The sequence below is a fragment of the Chiloscyllium punctatum genome, chromosome 21 (genome assembly GCF_047496795.1).
Source record: "Chiloscyllium punctatum isolate Juve2018m chromosome 21, sChiPun1.3, whole genome shotgun sequence".
NCBI lineage: Eukaryota > Metazoa > Chordata > Chondrichthyes > Orectolobiformes > Hemiscylliidae > Chiloscyllium > Chiloscyllium punctatum.
Window position 1 is genome coordinate 10,001,679 of NC_092759.1, and position 21,315 is coordinate 10,022,993.

A 21,315-nucleotide genomic window follows, 5' to 3' on the forward strand; every position below is an offset into this window, starting at 1 on the left:
ACAGGGTGAAACTACTGCCCTTCAATAGAGAGTAATGTGGATGCTGGGATATCTTAAATAAAAACAGACAATGCTGGAGAAACTCAGCAGGTCTGGGCCATGTCTATGGAGAGAGAAATGGAGTCAAAGCTCCGAGGCCAAGTTTATGAGATCTGTTGGTGTTGGTAGTGTCGGACTCCAGAGACAGTGGGGCAGTCACCCGAGGGGCACAGATCAGGAACAGACCAGGGATTGGTGAGTGGAGAGAGAGAGAGAGGGGAGAGAGAGAGGGGAGAGAAGGGAGAGAGCAGGAGTTGGAGAGAGGGGGGAGATAGAGAGAGAGGGGGGAGAAAGAGAGAGGGGGGAGAGAGAGAGAGGGAGGTGGGAGGGGAGGGGGGGGAGAGAGAGAGAGAGAGGGAGAGAGGGGAGAGAGAGGATATTTCATCCCCACAGAGTTGCCGTGATCTGGAACTGGCTGTCTGAAGGAGTGAAGGAAGCAGATTCCAAAAGGAATTGGAGAAATCATTAAGAGGGAGGAATGTGCAGGGCTGTGGGAGAGCACAGGTTGGTGGTTGAGAGGGAATGGGACTAACTGAAAGTCATCTCAACTCCACCTCTCCCTCCACACCCAAACAAACCAGTCTCTAACGTCAGCACAGATTAAAGTCTCAGCAAAGTCAGAGCTGGCAGAGACCCACAATTAATCAGCTCCTGAATTGGCTTTGTAGGCAAGGGAACAGGATGAATTCTGCTGCTCCAGTGGGAGCCAAGAAGGAACACTGGGAAAGGGAACTCACCCAGAGACAAGACAAGACGTTTCACCTGTCCCTGTGGGAGAACATGAAGTATTCCAAATTCAGTTTACAAAGTTCGTTCTGGAATCTTGGTCTGACATTTAACCCAAAAACCACTAAAACAAAAATGGACAATCACTGCACACTCTATGGAACCTCAAATCATAAAATGATCCACCAGGTTTATTCTCACACTGACTGCACATCATTGGCTGGGGAATGGGCTGCACTGTCCCCAGGTGCTACAGAAATGTAGCCTCTCCCAGTATCCGTGTCAAGCTGGGTGGCCGAGAATTCCCAGCGTCCAGGTGCGAGTGACCCTCCTCCCCTCTTCGCTGGTGTCACCTCCTTCCCTCCTTTCCCAACTGTTCTGAAATGCCTCCCCAAAGGCTGCTATCCCGTCACCACGTCAGTCTTTGTATACACATGGAGAGCCCTGAACACTGACCCCAGCTCCCTCAGAGTGAGCTGAGCCTCTGACACTCCTGTCAGCCAGGGCTCCCTGATTAGACCAGGTTAACAGCCCCAGAGTCAGGGAACTCCTATGGTGGCCCACCTGCTGACCCCAATTACTGCACTCACCCCACTCCCCCTGCCCCTGAACCCTGAGTTCAAGGACAGAGGCCAGTTCTTTAATTTGGGGCTGTTTTAGTACCAGGTCAGGCTCCCGCAACACAGCCTCAGATACGGACAGTGTGGAAGACCAGTAGCTGGTCTCTTGTGCCTCGGACAAATTTCATTCTCCACTCCAGGTGGCAATGGCACTGAAGCAGCGATATCGGCCATCTCCATCCCCCGATTCCGAGGTTTCTTTGACCCTTCGCAGAGAGAGAGAGAGAACCCACAGGTTCCCCAACAGTTGGAAAGGCCGCTGGGGAACCAGGCATGGTTTTCTCCCGCTCCGTTTGCAGCTTTCACTGGGTCCACATTCTCAGGGGTCCGGACCATCACAGCCTGGACCTGACCTGGCATCGACCGTGCCTCTTGCCTCTACAGGGCCATTCCCAACCGTTCCTCTCCCAAACCCCCGTCCCCAGAAGCAAACCGTCTCTCTCTCTCTCTGTGTCTGGCATCGGCGTTCCTGACGACGTTTCACCCTCACACCCCTACGCTCCCCCTGCCCCAGGTCTGGGAAGATCAGGTTTAACCTGGGTATGGAGTCCACCTCCCATTAACAACTTTGCTGGAGCTATCCCTTCGGTCGCACAAGGGATGTTCCGATGATCAAACAGGAACTGGGACGGTTTAGTAAAGAGTGAAGTTTCAGGCTGTGTTCTTAAACCTGCCTTCGGACTGCTCTTTCTGCCACGGTGCTGTTATGGAACTGTCCTTATATGACGCATTATACTCGACTTTAGGAAATACTCAAACTCCCTCCTGGTAATCGATGGCCTGAGGTCTGGGACCAACACTACTGGAAGTCAGTGTGTTGCAAAAGACGTGCAATGGTCATCCCAGTGTTTGACCCGTGAACTCTGCGCATGTCCAGTCACATTGTTCACAATGTCGAACAGCATCAGTGATTAAACTGTGTCACTCATTGTCACTGAAGCCTATGGACAGCAAGTCATTGAGCACATTTAAGACAGAGACAGGTAGGTTCCTCATTAGTGAGGGGATCAACGGTTACAGAGAGAAGGCAGGAGAAACGTATCAGCCATGATCAAATGGCAGAGAAGATTTGATGGGCCAAATTCTATTCCTGTACTTTACAGTCTTCTCTTCACAAAGGCACAAGTGCATGCATGCAGGAGGGGTTTAGATTAGATTCCCTACAGTGCGGAAACAGGCCCTTCGGCCCAACAAGTCCATACCGACCCGCCGAAGAGTAACCCACCCAGAGCCGTTCCCTTACATTTACCTCTGACTAATGTACATAATACTATGGGACAGTTTAGCATGGCCAATTCACCCTGACCTACACATCCCTGAACACTACGGGCAATTTAGCATGGCCAATCCACCCTGACCTGCACACCTTTGGACTGTGGGAGGAAACCGGAGCACCCAGAGGAAACCCACGCAGACACGGGGAGAACGTGCAAACTCCACACAGACAGTCGCCCAAGGCTGGAATCGAACCTGGGACCCTGGCGCTGTGAGGCAGCAGTGCTAACCACTGAGCCACCGTGTCACACTTATATCAAGAGGGGTGTTAACAGTCCAGAGTGAGGGGGCTGGCCCATTCACCTACCCCACCATCATTCATTCCACAAACGCTTTGCAGGGAACATCACCAATCGAGAGCACTAGCCCAACTGGACACGGGATTCTGGCTCTGGATACAACAGCCAGAAGGGATGGTGAGCCTTTGTCAAGCAAAGACCCAGCCTCGGCTGGAACACTGCGGTTTTGGGAAGGGAGGGAAAGCGTTAGCAAGGGCGTAGAGAAGAGTCAAGAGGATAGTGCTGGGGTCGAGGGCAGTCAGTGATCTGGGTAGAAAGGGGGCGCTGGGCTTGTTCCCCTTAATGAAGAAGAGGCAGAGGGGAGATATGACTGACGGGATTAACATCAGGAGGGGTCCGGACAGAGCCATGAGGCAGACATGCTTCCCATCACAGGGAGGAGTGAGAATGAGGGGAAAGCAGGGTTTGTTGAGAGGAGCAACACTGACAGACCGGGAGGAACCCTCAGGTGGAGGGAGTGGGTAGGATCTGGAGGGAGCTGCCTGACGGGTGGAGGTAGAGGAGATTGCAGAGGAATTGAGTGACGGGGTGGGCTGGGGTGGGGAGGGGGTGAAAAACAGTGAGCCGTGTGGGTGAGCCAGCACACCGGTGACAGGCCAAACGGTCTTGGGGTGGCACGGTGGCTCACACTGCTGCCTCACAGCGCCGGGGACCTGGGTTCGATTCCCACCTCAGGCTGTGTGGAGTTTGCACATTCTCCTAGTGTCTGCATGGGTTTCCTCCCACAATGTGGGCGGCACGGTGGCTCAGTGGTTAGCACTGCTGCCTCACAGCGCCAGAGACCCGGGTTCAATTCCCACCTCAGGCGACTGTCTGTGTGGAGTTTGCACATTCTCCCCGTGTCTGCGTGGGTTTCCTCCCACAGTCCAAAGATGTGTAGGTCAGGTGAATTAGCCATGCTAAACTGTCCCATAGTGTTCAGGGATGTGCAGGTTAGGGTGGATTGTCCATGCTAAATAACCTGATGAAGGGCTTTTGCCCGAAACGTCGATTTCGCTGCTCGTTGGATGCTGCCTGAACTGCTGTGCTCTTCCAGCACCACTAATCCAGTATTTGCTTTCCAGTATCTGCAGTCATTGTTTTTACCTCACACTAAATAACCCCATAGTGTTCAGGGATGTGTAGGTTAGGGTGGATTGGCCATGCTAAAGTACCCCATAGTGTTAGGTCTGAAAAATGTGTTGCTGGAAAAGCGCAGCAGGTCAGGCAGCATCCAAGGAGCAGGAGAATCGACATTTTGGGCATAAGCCCTTCTTTAGGAATTCCTGAAGAAGGGCTTATGCCCGAAACGTCGATTCTCCTGCTCCTTGGATGCTGCCTGACCTGCTGCGCTTTTCCAGCAACACATTTTTCAGCTCTGATCTCCAGCATCTGCAGTCCTCACTTTTTCCATAGTGTGAGGTGCCTTAGTCAGGGATGAATATAGGGGAATGGGTCTGGGTGGGTTACTCTTCGGAGGATCGGTGTGGACTTGTTGTACCGAAGGGCCTGTTTCCACCCTGTAGGGATTCTACCTGCGCTCAGACAGCCCAGTGACTCAGAGCTCACCTGTAGTGCAGGGTGACTTTCTCTTTGTCAGGGTCACAGTAGAGTCTCTCTAGCATCTCCTGGCCCTCTTCCTGAACGCTCTCCCACTGCTGAGTCACCACCCTCCTCATCTGCCAGTGATAGGGCAGGGCCGTGTGGTGGTAGGGGCAGCACTCGCCATCGGGGCAACAGGCCTCCAGGAACCGGGTGCAGATGGACACTCCATCCTCCTGGCGCGTGTGGTACTGGAGCTGGGTGAGGACATCCAGGAGACGGTCCAGGCTCATCTCGTCCTCGGGGAAGGCCGGGGCCTCGCAGCTGGGAGTCCTCCGGCCCAGCGACTCGGCCGCCCTCAGCTCCACCTCCACAGCCTCGGTGGACGGCAGGTCCCAGCTGGGGGGCACAGCCGAGCCCTGGCCCGGGAGGGTGGACGCCTGCAGGTCCAGCTGCTTGGCAGCCGGAGCCAGGCTGTCCAAGCCAGCTAGGCCCGGCAGACAACCAGGCCTGGTCGTCAGGGACGACGGCTGCACCACGCTCACTCGTTCCTTCTTGATCAGGTGCTTGAGTGTTCGCAGAAGCCTCTCACTGTCCTTCCTCCTCCTCAGACGGTCCATTGGATGAGCCTTGACCAGTGAGATCTTGACCAGGGGATCAACGTGGGCTGGATCAGCAGCACGGATTGGATCACTGACCGTGTGTCCCGCCATGACCTTGTGATGTGCCTTCAGAAACAAAACGCAAACTCAATAACCAGCAACAATCTGCATTTAATTAGCACCTTTCCCACATAGTAAACCAGCCCAACGGTGTCCATGAAACTCCCACCACCATCAGAGCTCCCTTCTTCAAATATACATCGAATATAATTCAATAAACATGAATTTTCTCTCATAGAAACACAGAACATTCAAGTGGCACATTCTGGCTTGAGGTCATCGTGATCACGAGGCTGATCCTTTGTTTTGATGCGTTGCACCCTCATACCCCTCGATACCTTGACGCCTAGAAATCTATCTCCTGCCGAAGTATATTCAGTGACTCGGCCTCCACAGCTTTCTGTGGTAGTGAGTATCAAAGTTTAACCAGTCTTTCCTCCCTATCTCAGTCTGAAATGGCCCACTGTGTATCCCGAGACTGTGTTCTATGTTCTGGAGAAACCCCCAGCCTGAGGGGAACGTCACCCCTCTGTCCAATTTGTCCAGCCCCGCCTAAATCTTTCAATGACATCCCCTCTCGCTCCACTAAATTAATTCATCAAGTCTTCCTTTGAAATTTCAAAAAGAAATGTAAGCAATGACTTTTCCCTGATTTTCTCCTCCACCTTTCCAATCTCAATGATATGGTTGTTCCTGCTGACCTGGTCCTGATTTAAAACTGAGCCTGCCATCTCTCCCGCCCTGTTTTCATCCAGTCACCTTCCTCTTACTGTTAGTGAAACCTTTTGAAATCTGGGGGAGCAGCCTCACCCTCTCTCGATAGCTACATCCTAATAACATCAGCCAGCTCAAGAGAACCAAACCTGTTTAACAGTGACCTCAAACCAATTACAGAGAGAGAGAGACAGAGACAGAGAGAAAAACAAAACAGAGAAAGATAGAGAGACACAGAGAGACAGAGACAGAGAAAGATAGAGAGACCAAGAAAGAGAAAGAGAGAGAGAGAGAGAGAGAAACAGAGACAGAGAGAAAAACAGACAGAAAGATAGCGAGACGGAGAAACAGAGACAGAGAAAGGTAGAGAGAGAAAGAGAGAGAGAAAAACAAACAGAGAAAGACAGAGAGAGAGACAGAGAGAGAGAGACAGAGACAGAGAGAGAGACAGAGAGAGAGAGAGAGAGAGAGAGAGACAGAGAGAGAGAGAGAGAGAGAGACAGAGAGAGAGAGAGAGACAGAGAGAGAGAGAGACAGAGAGAGAGAGAGGGTCAGAGAGAGAGACAGAGAGAGAGAGAGAGAGAGAGAGAGACTGACAGAGAGAGAGAAAGAGACAGAGAGAGAGAGAGAGAGAGAGAGAGAGAGAGAGAGAGAGAGAGAGAGAGACAGACAGAGAGAGAGCCAGACAGACAGACAGAGAGACAGAAACAGAGACAATCAGGGAGAGAGGCAGAGAGAGAAAATAAGGAAACAATCAAAGTTGGGATTGCAGCCCGTAGGGAGGCTTCTCTTATGCAACAGGCTCAGGATGTCTGCAAGTCTGGAATTCTGGGAGTCCGGACCTTTTTTGGAATATCCCTCACTCCCCCAGAACATACCCCTGCCAAACCCCTCCTGCATAATGAAACCAACAAAACCCCCTCAGACAATTGCCCCAGCTCCCCTCCGATTGTATGCCTCTCGTTACTCTCTCTCAGATAATTGCCCACCCAATACCCCTCTCAGATAATTCCACCAATACCCCTCTCTGAAAATTCCCCGCCCAGATTTTATTCATCGCAATATCCTTCTAAGGTAATACTCTTCATAGATAATAACCCTCCCAATAATATGACAGATAATCATAGAATCATACATTTGGTATGCTTTCCTTTATTGGTCAGAGTATTGAGTACAGGAGTTGGGAGGTCATGTTGTGGCTGTACAGGACATTGGTTAGGCCACTTGGAATATTGCGTGCAATTCTGGTCTCCTTCCTATTGGAAAGATGTTGTGAAACTTGAAAGGGTTTAGAAAAAAATTACAAGGATGTTGCCAGGGTTAGAGGATCTGAGCTACAAAGGAGAGGCTGAACAGGCTGGGGCTGTTTTCCCTGGAGCGTCGGAGGCTGAGGGGTGACCTTATAGAGGTTTACAAAATTATGAGGGGCATAGATAGGGTAAATCGGCAAAGTCTTTTCCCTGGGGTCGGGGAATCCAGAACTAGGGGGCATAGGTTTAGGGTGAGAGGGGAAAGATATAAAAGGGACCTAAGGGGCAACTTTTCCACACAGGGGGTGGTACGTGTATGGAATGAGGTGCCAGAGGAAGTGGTGGAGGCTGGTACAATTACAACATTGAAGAGGCATCTGGATGGGTATATGAATAGGAAGGGTTTGGAGGGATATGGGCCGGGTGCTGGCAGGTGGGACTGGATTGGGTTGGGATATCTGGTCAGCATGGACGGGTTGGGCCGAAGGGTCTGTTTCCATGCTGTACATCTCTCTGACTCTATGGAGAACTCCTTCAGTTCATCATGTCTGCTGCTCCCTTCTTTAGTCCCACGCTGCCACGGCAGACCCATAGAATTGAAGATTTTGACACTTCAAGTGCTCATCCAAGTTTTTTTTAAAGATTGTGAGGTCTTCTGCCTCACCAACCCTCCTGCATTGCAGATTGTTACTGTAAAGGTTTCCTCAATCCTGCCTTTCACCTTAACATTAAGACACCTTTCTATTGACCCTTCAACTAAGGAGATCTGCTGCTTTCTACTAATGTCTTCCACATCACAAACTATCCCTCCCATTACCCCACAGACACGATCCCTCCCATTACCCCACAGACACTATCCCTCCCATTACCCCACAGACACTATCCCTCCCGACACCCCACAGACACTATCCCTCCCGACACCCCACAGACACTATCCCTCCCGACACCCCACAGACACTATCCCTCCCGACACCCCACAGACACGATCCCTCCCGACACCCCACAGACACGATCCCTCCCGACACCCCACAGACACGATCCCTCCCATTACCCCACAGACACGATCCCTCCCGACACCCCACAGACACGTTCCCTCCCGACACCCCACAGACACTATCCCTCCCGACACCCCACAGACACTATCCCTCCCGACACCCCACAGACACTATCCCCCCCATTACCCCACAGACACTATCCCTCCCATTACCCCACAGACACTATCCCTCCCATTACCCCACAGACGCTATCCCTCCCATTACCCCACAGACACTATCCCCCCCATTACCCCACAGACACTATCCCCCCCATTACCCCACAGACACTATCCCTCCCATTACCCCACAGACACTATCCCCCCCATTACCCCACAGACACTATCCCTCCCATTACCCCACAGACACTATCCCTCCCATTACCCCACAGACACTATCCCTCCCGACACCCCACAGACACTATCCCTCCCGACACCCCACAGACACTATCCCTCCCATTACCCCACAGACACTATCCCTCCCGACACCCCACAGACACTATCCCTCCCATTACCCCACAGACACTATCCCTCCCATTACCCCACAGACACTATCCCCCCCATTACCCCACAGACACTATCCCTCCCATTACCCCACAGACACTATCCCTCCCGACACCCCACAGACACGATCCCTCCCATTACCCCACAGACACTATCCCTCCCATTACCCCACAGACACTATCCCTCCCATTACCCCACAGACACTATCCCTCCCGACACCCCACAGACACGATCCCTCCCATTACCCCACAGACACTATCCCCCCCATTACCCCACAGACACTATCCCTCCCATTACCCCACAGACACTATCCCTCCCGACACCCCACAGACACAATCCCTCCCATTACCCCACAGACACTACCCCCCCATTACCCCACAGACACTATCCCTCCCATTACCCCACAGACACTATCCCTCCCGACACCCCAAAGACACGATCCCTCCCATTACCCCACAGACACTATCCCCCCCATTACCCCACAGACACGATCCCTCCCATTACCCCACAGACACTATCCCTCCCATTACCCCACAGACACTATCCCTCCCGACACCCCACAGACACTATCCCTCCCATTACCCCACAGACACTATCCCTCCCGACACCCCACAGACACGATCCCTCCCATTACCCCACAGACACTATCCCTCCTGACACCCCACAGACACTATCCCTCCCATTACCCCACAGACACTATCCCTCCCGACACCCCACAGACACTATCCCTCCCATTACCCCACAGACACTATCCCTCCCATCACCCCACAGACACGATCCCTCCCATTACCCCACAGACATTATCCCTCCCATTACCCCACAGACACTATCCCTCCCGACACCCCACAGACACGATCCCTCCCATTACCCCACAGACACGATCCCTCCCATTACCCCACAGACACGATCCCTCCCATTACCCCACAGACATTATCCCTCCCATTACCCCACAGACACTATCCCTCCCATTACCCCACAGACACTATCCCTCCCGACACCCCACAGACACTATCCCTCCCGACACCCCACAGACACGATCCCTCCCATTACCCCACAGACACGATCCCTCCCATTACCCCACAGACACTATCCCTCCCGACACCCCACAGACACTATCCCTCCCGACACCCCACAGACACTATCCCTCCCATTACCCCACAGACACTATCCCTCCTGACACCCCACAGACACGATCCCTCCCATTACCCCACAGACACTATCCCCCCCATTACCCCACAGACATTATCCCTCCCGACACCCCACAGACACTATCCCTCCCATTACCCCACAGACACTATCCCTCCCGACACCCCACAGACACTATCCCTCCCATTACCCCACAGACACTATCCCTCCCATTACCCCACAGACACGATCCCTCCCATTACCCCACAGACACGATCCCTCCCATTACCCCACAGACATTATCCCTCCCGACACGCACAGACACTATCCCTCCCGACACCCCACAGACACTATCCCTCCCATTACCCCACAGACACTATCCCTCCCGACACCCCACAGACACTATCCCTCCCGACACCCCACAGACACTATCCCTCCCATTACCCCACAGACACTATCCCTCCCATTACCCCACAGACACTATCCCTCCCATTACCCCACAGACACTATCCCTCCCAACACCCCACAGACACGATCCCTCCCATTACCCCACAGACACTATCCCTCCCATTACCCCACAGACACTATCCCTCCCAACACCCCACAGACACTATCCCTCCCATTACCCCACAGACACTATCCCTCCCATTACCCCACAGACACTATCCCTCCAGTTACCCCACAGACACTATCCCTCCAGTTACCCCACAGACACTATCCCCCCCATTACCCCACAGACACTATCCCTCCCGACACCCCACAGACACTATCCCTCCCGACACCCCACAGACACTATCCCTCCCGACACCCCACAGACACTATCCCTCCCATTACCCCACAGACACGATCCCTCCCATTACCCCACAGACACGATCCCTCCCGACACCCCACAGACACGATCCCTCCCATTACCCCACAGACACGATCCCTCCCATTACCCCACAGACACGATCCCTCCCATTACCCCACAGACACTATCCCTCCCGACACCCCACAGACACTATCCCTCCCATTACCCCACAGACACTATCCCTCCCATTACCCCACAGACACTATCCCTCCCGACACCCCACAGGCACTATCCCTCCCGACACCCCACAGACACTATCCCCCCCATTACCCCACAGACACTATCCCTCCCATTACCCCACAGACACTATCCCTCCCGACACCCCACAGACACTATCTCTCCCATTACCCCACAGACACTATCCCTCCCGACACCCCACAGACACTATCCCTCCCGACACCCCACAGACACTATCCCTCCCGACACCCCACAGACACTATCCCTCCCATTACCCCACAGACACTATCCCTCCCGACACCCCACAGACACTATCGACACTATCCCTCCCGACACCCCACAGACACTATCCCTCCCATTACCCCACAGACACGATCCCTCCTGACACCCCACAGACACTATCCCTCCCATTACCCCACAGACACGATCCCTCCCATTACCCCACAGACACTATCCCTCCCATTACCCCACAGACACTATCCCTCCCGACACCCCACAGACACTATCCCTCCCATTACCCCACAGACACTATCCCTCCCATTACCCCACAGACACTATCCCTCCCGACACCCCACAGGCACTATCCCTCCCGACACCCCACAGACACTATCCCTCCCGACACCCCACAGACACTATCCCCCCCATTACCCCACAGACACTATCCCTCCCATTACCCCACAGACACTATCCCTCCCGACACCCCACAGACACTATCCCTCCCATTACCCCACAGACACTATCCCTCCCGACACCCCACAGACACTATCCCTCCCGACACCCCAAAGACACTATCCCTCCCATTACCCCACAGACACTATCCCTCCCATTACCCCACAGACACTATCCCTCCCGACACCCCACAGACACTATCCCTCCCATTACCCCACAGACACTATCCCTCCCGACACCCCAAAGACACTATCCCTCCCATTACCCCACAGACACTATCCCTCCCGACACCCCACAGACACTATCCCTCCCATTACCCCACAGACACTATCCCCCCCATTACCCCACAGACACTATCCCCCCCATTACCCCACAGACACTATCCCCCCCATTACCCCACAGACACTATCCCTCCCGACACCCCACAGACACTATCCCTCCCATTACCCCACAGACACTATCCCTCCCGACACCCCCAAAGACACTATCCCTCCCATTACCCCACAGACACTATCCCTCCCGACACCCCACAGACACTATCCCTCCCATTACCCCACAGACACTATCCCTCCCGACACCCCACAGACACTATCCCTCCCATTACCCCACAGACACTATCCCTCCCATTACCCCACAGACACTATCCCTCCCATTACCCCACAGACACTATCCCCCCCATTACCCCACAGACACTATCCCTCCCATTACCCCACAGACACGATCCCTCCCGACACCCCACAGACACTATCCCCCCCATTACCCCACAGACACTATCCCTCCCGACACCCCACAGACACTATCCCTCCCATTACCCCACAGACACTATCCCTCCCATTACCCCACAGACACTATCCCTCCCGACACCCCACAGACACTATCCCTCCCGACACCCCACAGACACTATCCCCCCCATTACCCCACAGACACTATCCCTCCCATTACCCCACAGACACTCTCCCTCCCATTACCCCACAGACACGATCCCTCCCGACACCCCACAGACACTATCCCTCCCATTACCCCACAGACACTATCCCTCCCATTACCCCACAGACACTATCCCTCCCGACACCCCACAGACACTATCCCTCCCATTACCCCACAGACACTATCCCTCCCGACACCCCACAGACACTATCCCTCCCGACACCCCACAGACACTATCCCTCCCGACACCCCACAGACACTATCCCTCCCATTACCCCACAGACACGATCCCTCCCATTACCCCACAGACACGATCCCTCCCGACACCCCAAAGACACTATCCCTCCCATTACCCCACAGACACTATCCCTCCCGACACCCCACAGACACTATCCCTCCCATTACCCCACAGACACTATCCCTCCCGACACCCCACAGACACTATCCCTCCCATTACCCCACAGACACTATCCCTCCCATTACCCCACAGACACTATCCCCCCCATTACCCCACAGACACTATCCCTCCCATTACCCCACAGACACTATCCCTCCCGACACCCCACAGACACTATCCCCCCCATTACCCCACAGACACTATCCCTCCCGACACCCCACAGACACTATCCCCCCCATTACCCCACAGACACTATCCCTCCCATTACCCCACAGACACTATCCCTCCCGTTACCCCACAGACACTATCCCTCCAGTTACCCCACAGACACTATCCCTCCCATTACCCCACAGACACTATCCCCCCCATTACCCCACAGACACTATCCCTCCCGACACCCCACAGACACGATCCCTCCCGACACCCCACAGACACTATCCCTCCCGACACCCCACAGACACTATCCCTCCCATTACCCCACAGACACTATCCCTCCCATTACCCCACAGACACTATCCCTCCCGACACCCCAAAGACACTATCCCTCCCGACACCCCACAGACACTATCCCCCCCATTACCCCACAGACACTATCCCTCCCATTACCCCACAGACACTATCCCTCCCATTACCCCACAGACACGATCCCTCCCGACACCCCACAGACACGATCCCTCCCATTACCCCACAGACACTATCCCTCCCGACACCCCACAGACACTATCCCTCCCGACACCCCACAGACACTATCCCTCCCGACACCCCACAGACACTATCCCTCCCATTACCCCACAGACACTATCCCTCCCGACACCCCACAGACACTATCCCTCCCGACACCCCACAGACACTATCCCTCCCGACACCCCACAGACACTATCCCTCCCATTACCCCACAGACACGATCCCTCCCATTACCCCACAGACACGATCCCTCCCGACACCCCACAGACACGATCCCTCCCATTACCCCACAGACACTATCCCTCCCATTACCCCACAGACACTATCCCTCCCATTACCCCACAGACACTATCCCTCCCGACACCCCACAGACACTATCCCTCCCGACACCCCACAGACACTATCCCTCCCATTACCCCACAGACACTATCCCTCCCGACACCCCACAGACACGATCCCTCCCGACACCCCACAGACACGATCCCTCCCATTACCCCACAGACACTATCCCTCCCATTACCCCACAGACACTATCCCTCCCGACACCCCACAGACACTATCCCTCCCATTACCCCACAGACACTATCCCTCCCATTACCCCACAGACACTATCCCTCCCGACACCCCACAGACACTATCCCTCCCATTACCCCACAGACACTATCCCCCCCATTACCCCACAGACACTATCCCTCCCATTACCCCACAGACACTATCCCTCCCGACACCCCACAGACACTATCCCTCCCATTACCCCACAGACACTATCCCTCCCGACACCCCACAGACACTATCCCTCCCGACACCCCACAGACACTATCCCTCCCGACACCCCAAAGACACTATCCCTCCCATTACCCCACAGACACTATCCCTCCCGACACCCCACAGACACTATCCCTCCCATTACCCCACAGACACTATCCCTCCCGACACCCCAAAGACACTATCCCTCCCATTACCCCACAGACACTATCCCTCCCGACACCCCACAGACACTATCCCTCCCATTACCCCACAGACACTATCCCCCCCATTACCCCACAGACACTATCCCTCCCATTACCCCACAGACACTATCCCTCCCGACACCCCACAGACACTATCCCTCCCATTACCCCACAGACACTATCCCTCCCATTACCCCACAGACACTATCCCTCCCGACACCCCACAGACACTATCCCTCCCGACACCCCAAAGACACTATCCCTCCCATTACCCCACAGACACTATCCCTCCCGACACCCCACAGACACTATCCCTCCCATTACCCCACAGACACTATCCCTCCCGACACCCCAAAGACACTATCCCTCCCGACACCCCAAAGACACTATCCCTCCCGACACCCCACAGACACTATCCCTCCCATTACCCCACAGACACTATCCCTCCCGACACCCCACAGACACTATCCCTCCCATTACCCCACAGACACTATCCCTCCCATTACCCCACAGACACTATCCCCCCCATTACCCCACAGACACTATCCCTCCCATTACCCCACAGACACTATCCCTCCCGACACCCCACAGACACTATCCCCCCCATTACCCCACAGACACTATCCCTCCCGACACCCCACAGACACTATCCCCCCCATTACCCCACAGACACTATCCCTCCCATTACCCCACAGACACTATCCCTCCCGACACCCCACAGACACTATCCCTCCCGACACCCCACAGACACTATCCCCCCCATTACCCCACAGACACTATCCCTCCCATTACCCCACAGACACTATCCCTCCCGACACCCCACAGACTCTATCCCTCCCGACACCCCACAGACACGATCCCTCCCATTACCCCACAGACACGATCCCTCCCATTACCCCACAGACATTATCCCTCCCATTACCCCACAGACATTATCCCTCCCATTACCCCACAGACACTATCCTCCCCATTACCCCACAGACACTATCCCTCCCATTACCCCACAGACACTATCCCTCCCATTACCCCACAGACACGATCCCTCCCATTACCCCACAGACACTATCCCTCCTGACACCCCACAGACACTATCCCTCCCGACACCCCACAGACACTATCCCTCCCATTACCCCACAGACACGATCCCTCCCATTACCCCACAGACACGATCCCTCCCATTACCCCACAGACACTATCCCTCCCGACACCCCACAGACACTATCCCTCCCGACACCCCACAGACACTATCCCTCCCATTACCCCACAGACACTATCCCTCCCATATCCCACAGGCAATACCTCTCTTGCCCTCTCAATGCCCTCCCAGCTTTGCCCAGTCCCTCTGGTGGGGAGGGGAGAGGAGAGGAGGGATGGGGAGGGGGAAATCTTATGTTCTAAAGAAAAAGGAATCCAGTTTTGTTTCGACTGAGGAGATCCTGTTGTTGGCCTGGGATTGGAACAAGACCGATGACTCAGAGTGGAATTCAGTGAATGAACAGGGAGCTGGAATATATGGCGGGGGGGGGGGGAATACTCTCTTCAATGAATCCAGTACCCCCTTCTGACACCCCGTATGGACCACCCAGTCTACGACCCTTTCAGTAAACCCCTCTGTCTCTCTCTCCCCTCTCTGACTCTACCTCTCTGTCTCTCTTCCTATCAGACCTCTCTCTCTCTTTGTTTCTCTCTCTCTCTCTCTCTTCCTCCATTTCCCTTTTCTATTCCTCAAGTTATCCTCCTCCCATTAAAACTATCACCTTTTCTCATCCGATGAGGTCTCTCTTTATCTCTCACTCTCACCATTCACCCTCTGTCTCTGTCTCTGTTCCCCCCCTTTGTCGCTCCCTGTCTCTCACCTGTTTTGTCTGTCTGGGTCACTCCGATCTCCAGATGAGCAGGGACACTCTCTCCCTCCTCTCTCTCCTCTCCCTCCTCTCCCCCCCTCTCTCTCTGAGCCGGGGTATGTCCACTCCAGGGCAGGATCCTGCTCCGTGCCTGTGGCTCGGTGCCCGGGAGAGACCAACCTTTTCCTAAGAGCCTGGTTCCCGGCCTCCGAGCGCTTTTATACCGAGACAGAGCAGAGTCTCCGCCTCCGGGAGATTTCACACTGAAACCGAGAGCGGCTCAGCCTCTATCCCCCAGATACCCCCCCCCCCCCCCACTGTCAGGCTGGATCCCCCAGATACCCCCCTCACAGTCAGACTCTATCCCCCAGATACCCCCCTCACAGTCAGACTCTATCCCCCAGATACCCCCCTCACAGTCAGACTCTATCCCCCAGATACCCCCCTCACAGTCAGACTCTATCCCCCAGATACCCCCCCCCCACTGTCAGGCTGGATCCCCCAGATACCCCCCTCACAGTCAGACTCTATCCCCCAGATACCCCCCCCCCCCTCACAGTCAGACTCTATCCCCCAGATACCCCCCCCCCACTGTCAGCCTGGATCCCCCAGATACCCCCCTCACTGTCAGACTCTATCCCCCAGATACCCCTCTCACAGATACCCCCCTCACAGATACCCCCCTCACTGTCAGCCTCTATCCCCCAGATACCCCCCTCACTGTCAGCCTGGATCCCCAGATACCCCCCTCACTGTCAGCCTCTATCCCCCAGATACCCCCCTCACTGTCAGCCTCTATCCCCCAGATACCCCCCTCACAGATACCCCCCTCACAGTCAGCCTGTGTCACCCAGATACCCCCCTCACAGATACCACACTCACAGTCAGCCTGTATCACCCAGATACCCCCCTCACAGATACCCACCTCACAATCAGCCTGCATCACCCAGATACCCCCATCACAGTCAGCCTGTATCACACAGATACCCCCTCACAGTCAGCCGGTATCACCCAGATACCCCCCTCACAGATACCCACTCACAGTCAGCCTGTATCACCCAGATACCCCCCTCACAGTCAGTCTGTATCACCAAGATACCCCCTCACTGTCAGCCTGTTTTTTCCAGATACCCCCACACAGGTACCCCCCTCACAGTCAGCCTGTATCACCCAGATACCCCCCTCACAGTCAGTCTGTATCACCATGATACCCTTCACTGATACCCCCCTCACAGTCTGCCTGTATCACCCGGACACACCCTCACAGTCAGCCGGTACCACCCAGATACCCCCCCCTCACAGATACCCCCCTCACAGTCATTCTGTATCACTGAGATACCCCCCTCACAGATACCCCCCTCACAGATACCCCCCTCACAGTCAGCCTGGATCACCCAGATACCTCCCTCACAGATACCCCCCTCACAGTCAGCCTGGATCACCCAGATACCCCCTCACAGATACCCCCCTCACAGTCAGCCTGTATCATCCAGATAAACCCCTCACAGATACCCCCCTCACAGTCAGCCTGGATCACCCAGATACCCCCTCACAGATACCCCCCTCACAGTCAGCCTGTATCACCCAGATACCCCTCACAGATACCCCCTCACAGTCAGCCTGTATCATCCAGATACCCCCCTCACAGATACCACCCTCACAGTCAGCCTGTATCACCCAGATAACCGCCTCAGAGCCAGCCTGTATCACCCAGATACCCCCCTCACAGTTAGCCTGTATCACCCAGATACCCCCTCACAGATACCCCCTCACTGTCAGCCTGTATCACCTAGATACTCCCCTCACAGATACCACCCTCACAGTCAGTCTGTATCACCCAGATACCCCCCTCACAGTCAGCCTGTTATTCCCAGATACCCCCTCACAGATACCCCCTCACAGTCAGCCTGTATCACCAGATACCTCCCTCACAGTCAGCCTGTGTCACCCAGATACCCCTTCACAGTCAGCTTGTATCACCCAGGTACCCCCCTCATAGTCAGCCTGTATCACCCAGATCCCCCCATCACAGATACCCCCCTCACAGTCAGCCTGTATAACCAGATACCCCCTCACAGTCAACATGTATCACCCAGTTACCCCCCTCACAGATACCCCCTCACAGTCAGCCTGTATCACCCAGATACTCCCCTCACAGACACCCTCTCACAGTCTGCCTGAATCACCCAGACACCCCCCCTCACAGATACCCCCCTCACAGTCAGCCTGTATCACCCAGATACACCCCTCGCAGTCAGCCTGTATCACCCGGATACCCCCCTCACAGATACCCCCCTCACAGATACCCCCATCACAGTCAGTCTGTATTAACCAGATACCCCCCCTCACAGGTACCCCCCTCACAGTCAGCCTGTATCATCCATATACCCCCCTCACAGATACCCCCCTCACAGTCAGCCTGTATTAACCAGATACCCCCCATCACAGGTACCTCCCTCACAGTCAGCCTGTATCACCCAGACCCCCCATCACAGATACCCCCTCACAGTCTGCCTGTATCATCCAGACACCCCCCTAACAGATACCACCCTCACAGTCAGCCTGTATCACCCAGATAACCGCCTCAGAGCCAGCCTGTATCACCCAGATACCCCCTCACAGTTAGCCTGTATCACCCAGATACCCCCTCACAGATACCCCCTCACTGTCAGCCTGTATCACCAAGATACCCCCCTCACAGATACCACCCTCACAGTCAGTCTGTATCACCCAGATACCCCCCTCACAGTCAGCCTGTTATTCCCAGATACCCCCTCACAGATACCCCCTCACAGTCAGCCTGTATCACCAGATACCTCCCTCACAGTCAGCCTGTGTCACCCAGATACCCCTTCACAGTCAGCCTGTATCACCCAGGTACCCCCCATCACAGATACCCCCCTCACAGTCAGCCTGTATAACCAGATACCCCCTCACAGTCAGCATGTATCACCCAGTTACCCTCCGCACAGATACCCCCTCACAGCCAGCCTGTATCACCCAGATACTCCCCTCACAGACACCCTCTCACAGTCTGCCTGAATCACCCAGACAACCCCCCTCACAGATACCCCCCTCACAGTCAGCCTGTATCACCCAGATACCCCCCTCACAGATACCCCCCTCACAGTCAGCCTGTATTAACCAGATACCCCCATCACAGGTACCTCCCTCACAGTCAGCCTGTATCACCCAGACACCCCCTCACAGATACCCCCTCACAGTCAGCCTGTATCACCCAGATACACCCCTCGCAGTCAGCCTGTATCACCCGGATACCCCCCTCACAGTCAGCCTGTTATTCCAAGATACCCCCTCACAGATACCCCCTCACAGTCAGCCTGTATCACCAGATACCTCCCTCACAGTCAGCCTGTGTCACCCAGATACCCCTTCACAGTCAGCCTGTATCACCCAGGTACCCCCCTCACAGTCAGCCTGTTATTCCCAGATACCCCCTCACAGATACCCCCTCACAGTCAGCCTGTATCACCAGATACCTCCCTCACAGTCAGCCTGTATCACCCAGATACCCCCCTCATAGTCAGCCTGTATCACCCAGATCCCCCCATCACAGATACCCCCTCACAGTCAGCCTGTATAACCAGATACCCCCTCATAGTCAGCCTGTATCACCCAGTTACCCCCCTCACAGATCCCCACTCACAGTCTGCCTGAATCACCCAGACACCCCCCCTCACAGATACCCCCCTCACAGTCAGCCTGTATCACCCAGATACACCCTTTGCAGTCAGCCTGTATCACCTGGATACCCCACTCACAGATACCCCCCTCACAGTCAGCCTGTATTAACCAGATATCCCCCCACAGATACCCCCTCACAGTCAGCCTGTATCACCCAGATACACCCCTCACAGATACCCCCATCACAGTCAGTCTGTATTAACCAGATACCCCCCTCACAGGTACCCCCTTCACAGTCAGCCTGTATCACCCAGATACCCCCCTCACAGATACCCCCATCACAGTCAGTCTGTATTAACCAGATACCCCCCTCACAGGTACCCCCTTCACAGTCAGCCTGTATCACCCAGATACCCCCCTCACAGATACACCCCTCACAGTCAGCCTGTATCACCCGGATACCCCCATCACAGATACCCCCCTCACAGTCAGCCTGTATCACCCAGACACCCCCTCACAGATACCCCCCTCACTGTCAGCCTGTATCACCCAGATACACCCCTCGCAGTCAGCCTGTATCACCCAGATACCCCCCTCACAGATACCCCCATCACAGTCAGCCTGTATCACCCAGATACCCCCCTCACAGATACCTCCCTCACAGTCAGCCTGCATCACCCAGATACCCCCCTCACAGTCAGCCTGTATTACCCAGATACCCCCCCCTCACAGTCAGCCTGTTTTTCCCAGATACCCCCTCACAGATACCCCCCTCACAGTCAGCCTGTTTTTCCCAGATACCCCCCTCACAGATACCCCCCTCACAGTCATTCTGTATCACTGAGATACCCCCCTCACAGATACCCCCCTCACAGGTATGGGCCTCACAGATACCCCTTCACAGTCAGCCTGGATCACCCAGATACCCCCTTCACAGATACCCCCTCACAGATACCCCCTCACAGTCAGCCTGTATCACCCAGATACCCCCTCACAGATACCCCCCTCACAGATACCCCCATCACATTCAGCATGTATCACCTGGATACCCCCCTCACAGATACCCCCCTCACAGTCAGCCTGTATCACCCAGATACCCCCCTCACAGATACACCCCTCACAGATACCCGCCTCACAGTCAGCCTGCATCACCCAGATACCCCCCTCACAGATACCTCCCTCACAGATACCACCCTCACAGTCAGCCTGTATCACCCAGATACCCCCCTCACAGACAGTCTGTATCACCAAGATACCCCCTCACTGATACCCCCCTCACAGTCTGCCAGTAGCACCCAGATACCCCTTCACAGTCAACCTATATCACCCAGGTACCCCCCTCACAGATACCCCCCTCACATCAGCCTGTATCACCCAGATACCACCTCACAGTCAGCCTGTACCACC

At 55.0% G+C, this 21,315-nt stretch overlaps 1 protein-coding gene across 4 annotated transcripts in view; it reads right to left on the minus strand.

Annotated features, from left to right (window-relative positions):
* LOC140492567 (protein mono-ADP-ribosyltransferase TIPARP-like) overlaps positions 1 to 16,501 on the minus strand; it is a 35,743-nt gene extending 19,242 nt beyond the window's left edge. The window contains exons 1-2 of one of the 4 annotated variants that reach the window (XM_072591533.1): positions 16,276 to 16,501; positions 4,508 to 5,208 (exon numbers count right to left, since the gene is read on the minus strand). In XM_072591533.1, the coding sequence (XP_072447634.1) occupies positions 4,508 to 5,193 (686 nt within the window). In that variant the 5' untranslated portion in view covers positions 5,194 to 5,208; positions 16,276 to 16,501. Of the gene's footprint in view, positions 1 to 4,507; positions 5,209 to 6,991; positions 7,102 to 15,718; positions 15,741 to 16,275 lie in introns of those variants that run through there. The other 3 variants (XM_072591535.1, XM_072591536.1, XM_072591534.1) reach the window with 3 other exon arrangements.
* Positions 16,502 to 21,315: the final 4,814 nt, after the last annotated feature.